General features: G+C 53.6%; 1 protein-coding gene across 7 annotated transcripts; it reads right to left on the reverse strand.

The window, feature by feature from the left end:
• Nucleotides 1-5075: 5075 nt before the first annotated feature.
• On the reverse strand, nucleotides 5076-15037 carry LOC109571403 (putative SEC14-like protein 6). Of its 7 annotated transcripts, none has more exons than XM_019977854.2 (12): nucleotides 14889-15037; nucleotides 12597-12672; nucleotides 11821-11864; nucleotides 10784-10843; nucleotides 10503-10691; nucleotides 10091-10186; nucleotides 8645-8705; nucleotides 8444-8527; nucleotides 6618-6724; nucleotides 6404-6543; nucleotides 6142-6311; nucleotides 5076-5947 (listed from the first exon to the last, which is right to left on the reverse strand). In XM_019977854.2, exons 1-12 carry the CDS (start codon nucleotides 14949-14951, stop codon nucleotides 5835-5837), a joined length of 1203 nt encoding a protein of 400 aa, XP_019833413.2. In that variant the 5' UTR covers nucleotides 14952-15037; the 3' UTR covers nucleotides 5076-5834. The 7 variants fall into 7 exon arrangements, with proteins under 7 accessions (XP_019833413.2, XP_070625960.1, XP_070625956.1 ...); XM_070769859.1 differs by having other exon boundaries at nucleotides 12597-13046; nucleotides 14889-15021; XM_070769855.1 differs by having other exon boundaries at nucleotides 14931-14979.
• Nucleotides 15038-17693: the final 2656 nt, after the last annotated feature.

Genomic DNA, 17693 nt, shown 5'->3' on the forward strand with positions numbered 1-17693 from the left:
GTGTTCTGTTTGCTTGTTTTTACATTTTCATTCATGTATTTATTTCTTTTTGGCTGTGCTAGGTCTTCCTTGCTGCGTGGGCTTTGCTCTAGTTGCGGCGAGCGGGGCTACTCTTCATTGCAGTGCGGGGGTTTCTCGTTGCGGGGGCTTCTCTTGACGCTGAGCTCAGACTCTAGGGGGCAGGCGTGTGGGCTCAGTCATTGCTGCCCCCAGGCTCTAGAACACAGGCCCAGTTGCTCTGAGGCATAAGGGATCTTCCCGGATGGGGGATCAAACCCATGTCTCCTGCATTGGCAGGCAGAATCTTTACCACTGAGCTACCAGAGAAGCCCCTGTCTGTTTTGGTTTGGTTTTATTGGTCACGTCTCACAGCTTGCAGGGCCTTAGTCCCCTAGTCAGAGATTGAACCCGGGCCCGTGGCAGTGAAAGCGAGAAGTCCTAACCACTGCACTGCCAGGGAACTCCCCACTTGTGGCGTTACGGACTGCATTGTGTCCGCCCCCCAATTCATACATTGAAATCCTAATTCCCAGCATCTAAGAAACAGGGTCCTTACAGATGTAATTAGTTAAAATGAGGTCAGAGTGGAGTGGGGTGGGCCCCTAATCCACCATGACTAATGTCCTTATGAAAAGGGGGAATTTGGGTACATCCATGCCGACAGGGAGGAGGCCACGTGAAGATGAAGGGGGGGGTTGGGGCAATGCTTCTATATATGAGCCGCACAACACCAAAGACAGCCAGCAAACCGCCAGAAGCTAGGGGAGAAGCAGAGAATAGATTCTTCCCCCCCGTCCTCAAAGGGAACCAAGCCTCCCAGCCCCTTGATCCCGGCCTTCTAGCCTCCAGATCTATGAGACAATAAGCCTCCTGCTGGAGCCTCTCGGTTTGGGTGCTCTGTGGAGGTAGTCGAGCCAATTAACACAGGTGGACAGTGGTTGCCGTATGGACAGTCCAGCATCGTCTCATCCGGACACATTCCAAGGTTGGTCCTACGACTGTTCCCACTTATGGGTGAGAAAACTGAAACCAAACCCCTCCCCGCCAGGTCTCACACTCGGCAAGCAGCAAAGCCAGGATTGGAATCTAGACAGTTGGTGCAGGGCCAGCTGCTAAGCCTCTGTCTGCCGAGGATGGTTCCAGGTCAACGTTGAGTCCCTGTTTTTCCCACGCAGTACAGGTGTCCTGTCCCGAGCCTGAGCCATCACTGGGCATAGAGGACTTCCATTCTACCCATCTGGGCGCCAGGCAGCCGGATCCCCTCTTATGTAATGTGCTGTCTCCTCCCACTTTCTGAAACTTGGCTCATTTCCTTGGTGCTCCTGACCCATGGGCCCAGAAGCCGGGCTGTGATGACGGCAGTGTCACGGTATGTGACCCCGATCCCTGACCTCCCTGCCCACTCACGGCGGAATCTCTCCCTCCTACCTCCCAGCTGCTCCTAAAATTCCTGACATCTCTCAGGGGCCCTGCTCGCAGTCCTCATTCACACCTGTAACCTGCTAACTGAAGGGAAGCCCGTGCGGTGAAGGCCATCTCCATTTGTTGGCATGAGATCAGCTCTGCCAGGAGCTCCTGCCCAGTCTTCCCCCATCACGGCTAAACTGACCCCATTCTGTGGATGTCTAGGCTGGGCAAATGCCGCTGGATGTTCCTCCAGGGATGTAGGGCTTGGCTTGGGTCACCGGAGGTGGAGGGATTGAGAGAGAAGGTCCACCTGACTCAGATGCCCAAGGCAGGGCAGCGTCACACCTGGGCCTGCCTGGGAAATGGAGACTAGGCTCTAGGGCAGCTGGGGGAGTGTCTCCTTGGCTCCTCCAACCAATTCGGGGTGACCCCAGGAAAGACAGGACCTTACATGACCATACCCCCAGGATCATCTATACCCTAGACACGGAGATGGCCACAAGAGCCTGGGAGAGAGAGAGGTGGCCAAGGGGATTCTGACCCACGACCCCCAAAGACCTGGGACCAGGGAAAGAGGCGGATCAGGGGCCATAATTGGATGCCTGTCTTTCTTCTCCTACAAAAGACAAGAGGGACCTGGCCTTTCCAAACCACAAATGACCAAATAGGGTGTGTGTGGAGCTACCTGTCTCCCCTTGCTGCTACCTGCTACAGGGCCTTTGCACACGCCATTCCTTCTGACTTGAGCTCACTTCCCTGCCCTCCTCCTCCCATACTGCCTATTCGTGCCTCCCCGTCTCCTTCCATCTCCTAAATGCTCAGGCAGACCCCTGCTCCTCTGTTGCAGAGACTTGCTCTCAGTAGACATGGCTTGGTTTGACATCTGATTCAGCCCCTTACCTGTCAGCCCCGTGAAGGCATGGGTCATATTTGCTGCTCATCTTTGGATCCACGTGCCCATTTCACATGTGCCAGACTGAGCCTCACAGGCTGGTAAGAGCCAGAACCAGGGTTTGAACCCTTATTTGCACTCAAGTCCTGTATCCTTAACCAATATCTGTCCTGGCTGCCTGAAGATAGAGGGTTCTAATAGAAGTCTGAGCAAGACCACTGCTCTGGAGGTCTTGGAATGTCCCCCAGAGGAGGTGGTATTTGAGTTGGGCCTCTAAGACAGGAATAGGAGGAAGATGTTCTGGATGGAGGGGTTTGCATAAAGAAGCCTCCAGAGGCAAAAGGGAAGAGGGATACTCCAAGGGCAGGGGGCTCAGAAGACTGAGGTCAGGCCACGCTGGGGACTATGCCTATGAGCTGTCAGAGTGGGCGGTGGCCTTTGAAGCTTTTCAAAGAAAACATGGATGTGATTCCTCCTGCGGCAGGAAGATAACCTTGGGCGTGGGTTGAAGGGTGGCCTGGTGTGAAGGGTGGCCTGGCCAGGGCAAATGTTCAGAGAAGAAACACTGGTCAGGACGCTATTGCACAAATTTATGGTGGAGGTGGGCGGGGAGCGTGGGGGAGCGAACAGTGAGCTGGGGCAGGTCAGAGCCTGGACTCTGTACCAAACCAGAGCTCTGTCACAACCTCACTTGGGGAATCATCAAAGAGCTACTCCGTGTCTGATCCATGGGAATTATACCCTACCTGTAAACTACAAATTCATTACAGCTGATGGTTTTGAGCACTTCAAATACCCAAAGAGCAAATACAGAAACCCAGTGAATCCAAAAATTGTTACTACAGTTTTATTTAAGCTTGTTCTAGAGACATCCCATTGAAACTACTTTATTGATTCTTTCTTATACTTGTTTCCTGGGCTTCTCTGGTGTCCAGAGAATACCTTTGGCAGGTATTAGACCTGCCAATATAGCAGATGCAGGTTCAGGCCCTGAGTCGGGACGAGCGCCTGGAAAACGAAATGGCGATCCACTCCAGTATTCATGCCTGGGAAATCCCATGGACAGGGGAGCCCGACGGGCTACAGTTCATGGGGTCGCAAAAGGCTTGGACACGACTTAGGACGCAACAGCAACCATGTATTTGTCTCCGTACCTTCCTTTGGTGTAGTCCTTGGGTTACAACTGTATTCTTTGACATCTTTAAATTTCAATATTCGTTTTCCACTGTTGTGTTGGAACTTTAAATCTCCATAGATCCAAATGGAAAAGTAAAATGTTTTAGATATTTCTTGGTATCAAAGCTTTGAGTTATTGGCCAATTAACTCTGGATTGGGTGGCATATATCTGGGGGTTTCTCCCAAGGTGATTAAAGCCTGAACTGATGGTATCAGGCTGAATTTACTATCAATAGCTCAAGTTCACTTGTTACCTCGATCAGACTTTGAAAGTTTACACTTTTTATTCATGGTTTGTTCGTTTACAACTTAGAATGGCCCTTTCCTTCTTCTCAAATATCTTTCTATGCTTTCCCATTTTTATTGATCATTGGTCCCATTTCTCTCTACCCTGCCTCACTGGTGGGGCTCTCTGGAGGATGACTTCTGAGATGAAGGCTCAGTTTGTCTCTGGTGTTCCTCTCCTCAGAAGGCCACCTCGTACACCCCACGATGTACACACTGCTCAGTAGAGCTTTCCACAAGGGTGGACACTTCCTGTACCAACCGTGTCTGGCTGGGTAGTGTCAAAGATGAACAAAGTCAAACGCTAGTTAAAGAGGTAAAGATGGATTTTATTAAGCATTAGCTATCGAAATAGGGAAGAGAGACTGGCATAAACTGAACTCAACTCTGCTGAAACAAAATGCAATTTCTTTCTTTTTTATTTATTTATTTTTTAACTGCATCCGGTCTTGGTTGTGACGCAGGGACGTCAGCTGCAGCATGAGGGATCTAGTTCCCTGACCAGGGATCGAACCCAGGCACCCTGCATTCGGAGCTGGAGTCTTAGCCACTGGACCAGCAGGGGAGTCCCTGAGAGGATGGAGGCTGAGCAGGTGAACCAATTCTTAGATACCCTCACAGTAGGAAGGGGAGCGTGTGAGCCAAGACTTCTTTCTCCATGGGGAAGGAATGTGCATTCAGAGGGGCAGCGGCACAGCTGCTTGCTAGGCAAGTGTATTAATCACGTCTCCTATTTTCTGTGTTCTGATGCTTTGACACCTGGGGCTTTGTTGACCCTGGAGGGACCACCCCTCCCAGGGATAGCCAGTTCCTAGAGAGACAGTCCAAGACCTTGATGCTGGGAAAGACTGAGGGCAGGAAGGGAAGGGGGCGATAGAGGATGAGACAGTTGGATGGCATCATTGACTTGTTGAGCGTGAGTCTGAGCAAGCTCCGAGGGATAGTGAAGGACAGGGAAGCCTGACGAGCTGCAGTCCGTGGGGTCGCAAAGAGTTGGCCACGACTGAGCGACTGAACAACAAGAGAGAGTCTTGCCCACGAGTGTGCTTTTCAAATACGGAGCCCACACTCCAGCCTCCTCCTGCATCAGGCTCAAATTCAGGGCAACTGGTACCCAGAACCAGGTTCCAGACAAATGGGACAACCCCTTGACCCCAGAGCCTGAGGAAATCACCCAAAATAGCCCATTCTAGGCCTGCTGACCCCGCCTCACCCATTCCTTCCGGGGAAACCATAACAAAGGCTTTTGCCTGCAGGTCCTCCCCCTCCTTCCACCTCATGACCACCCCCCTCCCACCCACGCCCACCCACCGTTTCTGCGGGTGATCCCCTGTGGCATCCATGCCCTCTCCTCTTGGGAACTATGAGTAATGCATTATCTTTTAAATGGCAATTGTTTCCAGTTCTGTCGGTCATATTATATTTCACATTTTCTTTCTTTTTTAAAGTATTTATTTATTTACTTTTGGCTGTGCTGGGTCTTCACTGCTGTGCGTGGGCTATCCTCCAGTCGCAGCGAGCGGAAGGCCACTCCCTGGTTGCGGTGCTTAGCCTCCGGTTGTGGTGGGCTCTCTTGCGGAGCACGGGCTCTCGGGGGCTCACGCTTCAGTAGTTGCGGCCCCTGAACTCCAGAGCGCAGGCTCAGTAGCTGCGGTGCACGGATTCAGCTGCTCTGCGGCATGTGGGAGCTTCCCGGGTCTGGGATCAAACCTATGTCTCCCTCTTTGGCAAGCAGATTCTTTACCACTGAGCCATCAGGGAAGCCCTGCACATTTTTTTGTTTTAACACGATGTATTTCAGAACGGGAACTCCCAACTCAGTATCGGTTGGTAGAAAAGGGGCCGCGAGTTTTCTCTGAGCTTGAATCACACGGCTGGAGAGTTTCTGTTGCTTTGCTGGCTGCCACAGTCCCGCAGTTCCAAAGATGCAGACCCACTGTGACAGATGGGCTGGACCAGCTCGGTAGGATCCCCGTTCCTGGGGAGCTTGGAGGGCAGTCTGGCTAGGGAAGGCTGTGAGCTCACTGCGGACCTAGAGGCCACAGAGGAGGGTGTGGGAGCCGCGAGGCTTGTCTAGAATTTCTCTATCTTCTCCAGGGAGGTTTGGTCCGGGAGCAGCACCTCCACGGTGTAGCTGATGTGCTTGGGGTGGATCAGGCTGTAGGTGTTGTCAAACCTCAGGATGTCTGCGTCGGCGGGACAGACATTCAGAGAGGACGCCCACCTGGGACCTCGCCCTCCTGTGCAGGTACTAGACCTGGGTGCCACTGCCTCACCCGAGAGCCCGGAGCCAGGGCCCCTGCCTGGTGGGACCTGATGCACGCAGTGCACCTGCCCCCCACGCCCAGGTCCAGGAGGAGCCATCCCTGCCAACACTCACAGACGCCGGCTTCCGTGCAGGTGAGGCTCCCGTCCTCGGGCACCATGTGGGCGTTGTAGCGCTGGCTGGCCAGGACCTCCGTCATCTCCGCGGCCCGCTGCCGCTCCCCCATCTTGGTCTTCAGGAAAACCCCGAAGCCTATGTCCCCTCCGTCCGACGCAAACTGCCACCTGCAGGGGACAGGGCCCCACTGACCGCCACCTGCCTGGGCTCCAGGCCCCTCCCGACCACACCAGGTGTGTGTGGGGGGCGCCGTGCCCACCTGAGCACGCAGCCCGGGAACAGGATCTCGTTGTCCACCTGCAGGGAGGAGCCCCGGCCCACGGTCGCCTGGTGGTCGTACTGCACCCTCACGTGGTTGCGCAGGAAGTAATGCTGGGGCACGTCGCCCCCGTAGTTGATCTGCAGGCGAGGGTGGTGAGCGGGCACCGCACCACGGCCATCTCCCCTCCCTCCCCGTCCTCTGGGCACCGGACCTTGGTCAGGCACTTGGGGTTGCCATCGGGGTCAGTCATGGTCCCCCCGAACTCCACGGGCAGCTGGTCGGGGCTGATGAATTTCAGCAACTCTTGCTTCCAATTGCCTGTGGGGACAAAAGTGGGGCTCTGTGGGGGGGGTCGGGGGTTCAACAGAGGGAAGTGGGGCCAAGTCCAGGGCCGTCCTGTCCATATGACAGCCTCCCCCTACCTCCCACATACTCTCAGCGCCTCCAGGACAGAAGCCAAGAAGATCTAGGTCCACAGTGTCTGTGTGACCAGTTCCTGCCCCTTCAGCCCTGGTACCCACCCCTATCCGTCCAGGTGTTGGACCATGAGGCATCTTTTTTTTTTTTTTTTTTTGACCATGCCACGTAGTTTGTGGGATCTTAGTTCCCTGACCAGGGATCGAACCCGGGACCTCGGCAATAAAAGCGCTGAGTCTAACCACTGGACCACCATCTTTGCAGGGACTCAGATCAGTGTCTCCTGGAGCGTGAGGCTGAGCAGGGGCTTGTCTACCCTGGGCTTCCCTTTCCCTCGGAGACTGAACTCAGCCTTCCAGTCAGTCCCTGCCCTCAGCTCCTGCAGCTCCAGCACTCTCAGAACTGGGGGGAGGGTGTATCAGCCCTCCTCCCCCAACACTGCTCTGACAAGCCAAGGTTGGTCCACTAAGGAGTGAGAGCATTATGGGAGCAAAGTGGGAGGAAGCAGAGGTGAACTCCCAGCATGCCCTGGGGCAGTGTGGACACAGAAATGAAACAGACTTCCCGTGCATTCTCTTTAAGGGAAAAGAACTCTTCATTTCTAGGCTATTATTTTATGGAAAAAAATTAAGATGTGTACAAAGATTCATCTATAAGCATCTTCACACCTCACTCTTCCCTAATGGTAAAAAAAAAAAAAAAATAACCCTAAATTTTGGACTTTACCAAAATGAAATAAAGTTTATCACATGGTATGTGAAAAAGGTAGGTTCTAAAAGAGTATAACGTGGTATGAACCCATTTTTTTAAAATGAATTTCTTTGAAAAGATAGTACATGTTAATAATAGTTCCTTGAGAGACAGGATTTACTCTTTCTTCTTGATATATTTCTATATTTTTCTAAATTTCCAAATGTTATCAGGTATGTAATTTGGAAAACCTGCATCTTTTTCTCCCCATTTTATGGGGGGAAACTGAGGAATCTGAGACTCAGAGCCGGTGACTCAGCCCACTTGCAGCTCACAGGTGGTGTTGTAAAGAACAACTCACAGGTGAGTTGTAAAGAATCCGCCTGCCAATGCAGGAGACGGGGGTTCAATCCCTCGGTCCAGAAGATCTCCTGGAGAAGGAAATGGCACCCCACTCCAGTATTCTTGCCTGGGGAATCCCATGGACAGAGGAGCCTGACAGGTTATAGCGCAGGGAGTCGCAAAGAGTTGGACACGACTGAGCAGCTGAGCACATGTGTGATTTGAAAAACCTGCCTCTTATGCTCCCCATTTTACAGGGAAGCCTGAGGAACCTGAGACCCAGACAGAGCTGGTGACTCAGCCCACCTGCAGCTCATAACAGACAAAGTCATCCCTCAAATTCACATCTCTCAATCCAGAATTGGGGGCCCTCACATAGGCTGCCTCTGGGGTCTCTCAGAGCCCTCCTGGCCCCTCAGCCCTCTGGCAGGTGGACACATTGGCCTCAACAGTTGCTGCCTAAGGGAGTGGGTCCCCCAGAGCAGCTGTGTTCCCGAGCCTGGTGCCCTTGCGTTCGGGAACCCTCAGGTCTGCGGAGGAGCCACCCTCAGACCAGGTTCTGGAGCTGCAAAGGAGCTGCCCACTCACCTCCAAGGATCAGCACCTTCCTGCGCGTCTCCTCAGTGATGTACGGCTTGATCAGGTTGAAGGCCACGGGGAAGAGCTTGGGGGCTGAGACAGGCACCGTTTCAGGGTTTCCTGGGGTCTCCTTTCCCTGCCTCGTTGCCTCCGTGTCCCCTGCACCGCCCCCCAGCCCCACTTATGCATATGCGGAACTGCTTCACTCACCTTTCACAACAATTAAATTCTTCAAAATCTCAGGGTAGTTTGCCTCAAGTGCTGAGAAAAACTGTAGGGTCAAACTCAGGTCAATGCACAAGATGCAGGTGCCTAAATGCCGCCCCCTTAAGGCCCCTGAGGCCTCTCCAGACACCCCAAAAGCCGCCCAGACAAGAGGAACTCCCCCTGTCCGGTTTGTCGGGTCCCCGTCTCAGACACGCCCCCCGAAGCCATGAGTGCAAATTCTTGACAGATTTCCAGGGGATGACCCCACCTCCTGCAGACCAAAAAAATCCCCCTCAGTCAGGTCCCTGGAAGGTTCCCCTCTATGTGGCTTTGGGAACAAAATGCTTCCAGGATAAGAAACATTCAAAGTGGCAAGGCATGGCTTTTTTTTGTAATTGGAATGTAATTTACATCCCATAAATGTCACCCTTTCACAGTGTAGAGTTCAGTGGCTCAGTGTACTCACCAGGCTGTGTAACCATCAGCACCGTCTAGTTGCAGAATATTCTCACCACGCCGGAAGGAACCCCGAACCATAGCAGTCACCCTTCCCCACTCCCTGCAGCCCTGGTTGACTACCAGCGTGCTTTCTGTCTCTTATGGATTTACCTAATCTGGATATTTCATATCAAGGGAATATACGTGGCCTTTTGAGTCTGGTGTTCTCAATTTATTATGTTTTCATGGTGGTTCTTTTTTTTTTTGGACCTCGTCGCACAGTTTATGGGATTAGTTTCCCAACCAGGGATTGAACCTGTGCTCCTTGCACTAGAAGCGTGGAACCTTAACCACTCGACCGCCCGGGAAGTCGCTCGTGGTGGTTCTTGAAATGTTAAAATTTTTAGGTTCTCTGCTATCCTGGATTGAGCAGAAAGAAAAGGCAGGCTAGCTGCCCCGGCGGAGGCAGACCTTATCAGGGTCTCCCTTCCTTCCTCAGGACCCCTGAAGATGACTTGCTCCCAGCCCCCTCCCAGGTAAGAGAGGGTGAGCGGGGAGGGAGTATAAGAGGGGAAGGGATACCCACGGGGACCCTGACCAGCCTGGGGACCAAGCCCTGCTGTTGTGACCTCCCGGACGTGCGGTGGTGATGCTGAGGTGATGGCTGTGGCTTGGCACAGCCCTAAGAGACTTCGGGTTTGAAAGGATCCCTGCAGGGTCTTCCGTGATGGTCCAGTGGGTCAGGAATCCACCCTCCACTGGAGGGAGCGTGGGTTGGATCCCTGGTCAAGGAACTAAGATCCCACAAGCCTCAACCAGAGAGAAGTCTGTGCTCCACAAAGATCTGACAGCCAAAATAAATAAATACATAAATATTTAAAAAAGAAAAAAAAAGAGCCGCAAAACTGTGGGTGGAGTCAGAGAACCTCCCCACACACAGCCCACACCAGCAAGCGAGGGGCAGAGACCCAGGCGAGGGGACACCCAGCCCCCTGGGTAGGGCTCCCTCACCTCCTGGACAAGCTCCACTCCTGGCTTCCACAGATGTCTCAGGCTCAGCCCCTCGAAATCAAAAACAGTCGAGATTTTCTCCACTTTCTTCCCCAACTGCAAAGGAATGCTGAGAGGTGAGACCCCAGGAGGGTCTGTGCCCCCCACAGCCCACAGGAAGTAGGGCTGGGCCTGGCTCATGCTGGCGTGGAGGTTTCATGCCGGGAAGCCAAGTGCAGGGAGACAGGGCCGTCCCGAGGGGCACCCTCCCATCGTATGCCCCTGGGAAGGCAGGTCACCCGAACCGTGTCTACTCGGAGGTGCTGGGAGGAGCCGAGGAGCTCAGGGAGGCAGGTGCCCAGTGCTGGGGGCTGTCTTGGAGGGGGCCAGATTTCGGCGGCCCAGGGGGATGGGGGGGCCCTGGGACCCCCACCTTCTGGCTCTGCTGCTCACAGTCTCGCAGGAGCAGCTCCAGGCTCCAGAAGTTGAATCTGAGCAGCTCTTGTTTGGAGACGGAGAGGAGGAGGCCCTTGAGATCCAGGCCCCTGATGATGTGGTACCAGACGGGGCTACCCTCCCTGTCATGGCCGCAGAAGCCACTGGGCTCGTACAGCCTGACCACCTGGATGGATGCACAAGAGAGCAGGGCTGGGCGGTGGGGGCGGGTTTGATGGAGAGCCGAGGTCTGGGGCGGGCAGGGCGCTGGGGGCTCACCTCTGAGGGCTGCCACGCGAGGATGTTGTCCAGATCTTGTTGCTTCCGGAACTTCATGTGCTAGAGACAAGGGAGGGTGGGGCTCAGCTGAAGACCCCTCCTGAGCCAAAGGGTCTGCGGGGACCCAGGGATGCCAGGCCAGGCCCCGCTGCCGGCAACCACTGAGGGCCCGCCAGGGCATCCCGGGCTCCATGGACCCAGAACTGAGGGTGGGGATGCAAGGGGGACGGAGGAGATGGGGTCTGACACGGATGAGGACAGAAACACTCAGAAGGGACCACGTGAAGCCCGCATCCGTAGCTGCCTCTCCCTGAGTCATCCCTCCTGGTCCCCAGGCTCCTGTCCCCACGTGGCTTTCCAGGGAGCCCCACAAGCAGGGTCAGACTAACCCTAACCCTAACCCCAGCTGCCAGTCACCCTTAGTCAAAAGCCTAGACTCCCTAGGTGGCCTGCTGGGTCTCCGGGGATGGGCCTGGGCCACCCACTCAGCTGTATCTCTCCCCTTTCTCTCTAGGGCACAACCTCCTGTGCGCCTGGGTTACTCCAGCTCGCCCGCACCTCAGGGCCTTTGCACGGCTCTGCCCTGTCTCCAGTCATCACACGGCTGCCTCCTTTTGGGCATTCGTGCTGGGGCCAACACATCGCCCTTCGGCAAGGAAGGCCTTCCTGCCCTCCCTCACTTCTTTCTGCCTTACTGTCTTGGCTGCAATTTCCACTCTCAGAAATTGCCTTGTCTATTTATTGATCTGGTTTCTTTTCTCTCTCTTTCCACCACTGCACTCTCCCCAGTGCGAGAAGCAGCGAGGCTCCACTTTGAGGTGCAATAAGTGGTCGTTGCAAGAAAGTAAGGAAGGAAGGGAAGAGGGAAAGAAAGAAGGAAGGAAGAAGGATGGAAAGAAGAAAAGACAGGGAATTCCTGGCAGTCCAGTGGGTAGGAGTCCAGGCTTTCATGGCTGAAGGCCCGCGTTCAATCCCTGGCCCGGGAGCTAAGCTGCCACAAAGGGCAGGAAACGGGGCCGGGCAGGTGTTGCCCTCACCTTCCGCAGCATGGCCTCTGATTTCTTCAGGTCAAAGCTCCGAGCTGCAAGGAGGAGATAGGGTGGTGGTTGTGGACTCCTGGGGGCAGTGATCCTAGCTTGTGCCCCTCGGTGGGTTATTGGCCTCTGGGGTACTGTCCACTCAGAGGTGCTTGGAAGAGTCAAAGAGCTCAGGGAAGAAGGCTCTGGGTGCCCAGTGCTGGGGGCTGCCTTGGAAGGGTCAGGCTGTGGCTACCCGGGGGCTGGGAGGGGCCCCCGGCCCCCTTATCTCCTGCCTCCCTGATTCCCTGGGCTGATAGCAGTGGGTGTGCCCCTGGGTGGGCCATGGTGGTGGCAGTAGAGAAAGAAGGCACTACCCAAGAGGAAGCTAGGAAGAGAAGGTGTCCAGAGAAACAGCACGTGGAGTCCCTGCCACATCCATGGCCACCGTCAGGGCCCTGGGGACCATGCTGTGCCCAGGGTTCTTTTCCTAATGCTCTAAAACCCTGAAGAGATCAGACCCTCTGTATCTGGTGGAATCACAGAGCCAGGAATTATGTAAATCAAGAGCCTCTTCCACTCACACATCATTGAGGATGCCAATGAAGTTTTGTCTTTTAGGTTATATCTGTTGATACTTACTCAGTTAGAAACTAAAATTGTACACAGAAACTGTGTACACAGATAATACATATTTGCGGTTGCTTCCAGTGCCTGTGATTTGCAGCAACTTGTGACACAACAAGAGAGGCCTCGTATGCCCTTGACCTTCATCTCATGTTACCGTCCGTGCTCACCTCGGAGCCAGCGGAGCAGAAAGTAGTCGTCGGTGCTGGGCAGGACGGCCAGGATATCCTGCACGTTCTCCCGGAACTGAGGGCAGAGCGGGGAGAGACCCGGGTGGGCAGGGCCGCACGGTACCCCACGGCCGCAGGGGACAGGCCGGTGCCACAGGCCTGCAGAGCCCGCGGGCAACGGGGTGTCTGAGTAAAGGGGGCCCACCTGTGCTGGGGGAGCCGAGGCCTGGGCCAAGTCACGACAGTTCCCTTCCTCCCTTTGCGAAATGGGACAGTGATGATGAACCAGTTGCCCAAGAGAGGATGAGATGCAGATTTTTTTTTCTTTTCCTTTTTTATTTTGGCTGTACCATGAGGCTCGTGAGATCGTAGTTCCCAACCAGGGATTGAGCCCAGGCCCTCAGTAGTGAGATTGCAGAGTCCCAACCTCTGCACCTGCCAGGGAAGTCCCTGAAATGTGGAATAAATGAGATTTATAGGGCTGACTCTTCCCTGACACCCATGGGGGCAGGGTGGGTCCTCCTAAGGGCCCAGCTCTCCACCCTCAGGGAGCCCCCAGGTCAATTCAGGTGGGAGGGTAGGTGACATGGAATCTAGGCTCAGAGAGGTGGAGCAATTTGCCCAGCGTCACACAGCAAGAGGCAAATGGTGTGTTTGATCCACACCGCATCATCCAGGCCTGAATGAGGGGTGACTCCACCCAACCTGAGAAGACCCTCTGCAGACAGGCCCCCGGAGACGATGGGGCAGTTTAGCTGGGCCCCAGCCCTCTCCAGGGGCTGAGGGTGCCACTTCTGTGTGAATGTCACGACTCTGAGACAGAGCCAGCTCTGGGGGCTCATGGACCTGGACCAGGACTCAGCAGTCCCAGTGCCGTCTGGCCCGAGTCATTCTCCTCTTCCTGCATTTCAGTCTCCTTCGACTCCAAATAGGAGGGTCAAAGAACTAGCTCTGGGCCCCCCAGCCCCAAATGAGCTGATAACCTCTGTCCTCAGAAACACAAGGAAGGGGTTTCCCTCGTGGCCCAGTGGATAAGACTCCAAGCTCCCAGCGCAGGGGACCTGGGTTTGATCCCTGGTCAGAGAAGGAGATCTCACAGGCTGCAGCAAAGACCGAGCATGTCACAACTAAGAACCCGCGCAGACAAAGAAAGAATTTTGTTTAACATATGTTTAAAGAAGGAAAGAAGCACAAGAGAGTCTTTGGCCCTGAGCTAATCATACCGCTAGTACACCCATCCCCCGCCCAAGGGAGGAATCTGAGGCTCACGTGACCTGCTCTGCCAAGATCTGCACCTAATTCTGTTTGTTTGTTTTGGTGAGCCACGGGGCTTGTGGGACCCTCGTTCCTGGACCAGGGATCTAACCCGGGCCCTTGGCAGTGAAAGCGACGAGTCCCAACCACAGGACGGCCAGAGAGGCCCCTAGACCTAATCCTTGACCCCAGTTGTCTTGTAAGAGGACTTATTCTCCCAGCCTAGCTGGAATCTGCCCTCTTTCAGATGTAGAATTCTTCAACGGCAGGATTCAGGGCCTCCCTCCATGCTACTGAGGTGAGCGACTGTGCCTGGAGCCCTCACTTGCCGTGTTCAAGCCCGAGGGAAAGACCCCAACGAGCTAGAAAGGACGCGTGCCCGCTCCTGCGTCCCCCAGATCATAGCTAAGGCTGGGACCTGCCACCCCAGCAGCGCTCCCCTGTGGGGCCCAATGGAGTGGACACTAAGTCTGAGACGTGGCCAGTCTAAATCGAGATCTGCCGTGAGTCTGAGACACACGCAGGATTCTGAAGACAGTACCAAAAACATCCCCGCGACCCTTTCTATACTGATTACAGGTTGTGGCAATTGATTACATATTGATTACATATCGTTGTTGCAACGATAACAACTTGGCTCTATCGGGTTAAATATATTACAGGGAATTCCCCTGCAGTGCAGTGGTTGGGACATGGCTTTCACCGCCGAGGCCCAGTTCCTGGTCTGGCAACTAAGACCCTACGATCCGGCCAAAAGTAAATGAGCAAAATATATTATCAAAATTGATTTCACTTGTTTCTTTTCCCTTTTGTAATGTGGCTGTTAGACACTTTGAAGTGACAAAGATGGCCTGCAGTTGTGGTTCACGTTATGTTTCTATCGGATAGCGCTGATGCTGACACTGGCCTCCAAGACCCTCAGAGTTGGGAAGAGACCTGGGGGTACAGAGCTCAGAGGGAATCAGGGGCCCCTGGGGCATTAGGAGAAACTGAGGCCCGTGTAGGACTCTCCCTTCCCCCACCACCTGCCACACTCACCTGGGCCAGCGCCCTCTCCTGCGAGGGGCTCAGGTCACCCACCTGCCCACTCATGCTGCCCATGGCGGTGTGGGGTCCGGCTCCCTGGTCCTGAGTGCAGGCCCCACTGTGTGTCTCCCTGCAGGCTCTCCTGTCTTCTACTGAGCTGCTGGCCCCACCCCTTCCTGCCAGGCCTGTCCTCTCTTCCTGGCCGAGGTCATTCCTTACCAGGTGCCTAGGGCACTGACCCTTGACTGGCCTGGATTCACATCCTCCTCTGTGAAACAAGGGCAGCGAAACTTGCCCCACAGCATGTTGAAAGGTGACACCGCCTGTCGTTACACACCCAGGGGCTGCTCTCCACCCTGCCTCCGGGCCCCCACCCCCGGCTCCTGTGTTCCCAGCAGGAGCCTCCTTGAGCCAGGAAGGGCACCACTCACCCCCGACAGAGGCCTGGAACCTCACTGTGTGACCCAGGCTCCAGTGGCCGCCCCATGTGTCTGGAGCAACTGCCCGTGACTCATCACAGCCTTGAGGGCACGAGGCTTCAGGGGCGAGGAGAGAACTTCCCAGGCCCAGATCCAGCAGGTGGATGTGTCGCCTGGAGCTGGGTCACACCTGGCCTCGGGTGAGGGGTGACAGCGGACTCCTGGCTAGTCAGCTGCCCCAGCTCCGGACAAGAAAGCCAGAGCCCAAAACCAGGACACGGGGGGCTCGTGTGTGCACGGGACCTGCATGCCTTAGGTACTTGTCTGAGACAAGCACTCCCACAGTGTACACAGCAGGTGCTCAATAAGAGCTTGCCAAAGGCCTAGAGGAGCTATCCTACGTTGAAGGTCAGGAAGGGCGGTGGTGAGGAGATACCCCTCGTCCAAGGTAAGGATCATTGGCTGCGCTTTGCTGGAGCAGCCGTGAAGAGATACCCCACGCCCAAGGTAAGAGAAACCCAAGTAAGATGGTAGGTGTTGCAAGAGGGCATCAGAGGGCAGACACACTGAAACCATACTCACAGAAAACTAGTCAATCTAATCACACTAGGACCACAGCCTTGTCTAACTCAATGAAACTAAGCCATGCCCGTGGGGCGACCCAAGGTGGGCGTGTCATGGTGGAGAGAACTGACAGAATGTGGTCCACTGGAGAGGGGAATGGCAAACCACTTCAGTATTCTTGCCTTGAGAGCCCCATGAACAGTATGAAAAGGCAAAATGATAGGATACTGAAAGAGAAACTCCCCAGGTCAGTAGGTGCCCAATATGCTACTGGAGATCAGTGGAGAAATAACTCCAGAAAGAATGAAGGGACGGAGCCAAAGCAAAAACAATACCCAGCTGTGGATGTGACTGGTGATAGAAGCAAGGTCCGATGCTGTAAACAGCAATATTGCATAGGAACCTGGAAGGTCAGGTCCATGAATCAGGGCAAATTGGAAGTGGTCACACAAGAGATGGCAAGAGTGAACGTCGACATTCTAGGAATCAGCGAACTGAAATGGTCTGGAATGGGTGACTTTAACTCAGATGACCATTATATCTACTACTGCGGGCAGGAATCCCTCAGAAGAAATGGAGTAGCCATCATGGTCAACAAAAGGATCTGAAATGCAGTACTTGGATGCAATCTCAAAAACGACAGAATGATCTCTGTTCGTTTCCAAGGCAAACCATTCAGTATCACAGTAATCCAAGTCTATGCCCCAACCAGTAATGCTGAAGAAGCTGAAGTTGAACGGTTCTATGAAGACCTACATGACCTTTTAGAACTAACACCCAAAAAAGATGTCCTTTTCATTATAGGGGACTGGAATGCAAAAGTAGGAAGTCAAGAAACACCTGGAGGAACAGGCAAATTTGGCCTTGGAATACGGAATGAAGCAGGGCAAAGACTAATAATGCACTGGTCATAACACACACCCTCTTCCCACAACACAAGAGAAGACTCTACACATGGACATCACCAGATGGTCAACACCGAAATCAGATTGATTATATTCTTTGCAGCCAAAGATGGAGAAGCTCTATCTCCACGCAGCAAAAACAAGACCAGGAGCTGACTGTGGCTCAGACCATGAACTCCTTCTTGCCAAATTCAGACTTAAATTGAAGAAAGTGGGGAAAACCACTAAACCATTCAGGTACGACCTAAATCAAATCTCTTATGATTATACAGTGGAAGTGAGAAATAGATTTAAGGGCCTAGATCTGATAGATAGAGTGCCTGATGAGCTGTGGACTGAGGTTCGTGACATTGTACAGGAGACAGGGATCAAGACCATCCCCATGGAAAAGAAATGCAAAAAAGCAAAATGGCTGTCTGGGGAGGCCTTACAAATAGCTGTGAAAAGAAGAGAAGCAAAAAGCAAAGGAGAAAAGGAAAGATATAAACATCTGAATGCAGAGGTCCAAAGAATAGCAAGAAGAGATAAGAAAGCCTTCTTCAGCAATCAATGCAAAGAAATAGAGGAAAACAACAGAATGGGAAAGACTAGAGATCTCTTCAAGAAAATCAGAGATACTCAAAGGAACATTTCATGCAAAGATGGGCTTGATAAAGGACAGAAATGGTATGGACCTAACAGAAGCAGAAGATATTAAGAAGAGATGGCAAGAATACACAGAAGAACTGTACAAAAAAGATCTTCACCAGATCATCACCAGACCCAGATAATCACCATGGTGTGATTACTCACCTAGAGCCAGACATCCTGGAATGTGAAGTCAAGTGGGCCTTAGAAAGCATCACTACGAACAAAGCTAGTGGAGGTGATAGAATTCCAGTTGAGCTATTCCAAATCCTGAAAGATGATGCTGTGAAAGTGCTGCACTC

Source organism: Bos indicus, chromosome 17 (genome assembly GCF_029378745.1).
Source record: "Bos indicus isolate NIAB-ARS_2022 breed Sahiwal x Tharparkar chromosome 17, NIAB-ARS_B.indTharparkar_mat_pri_1.0, whole genome shotgun sequence".
NCBI lineage: Eukaryota > Metazoa > Chordata > Mammalia > Artiodactyla > Bovidae > Bos > Bos indicus.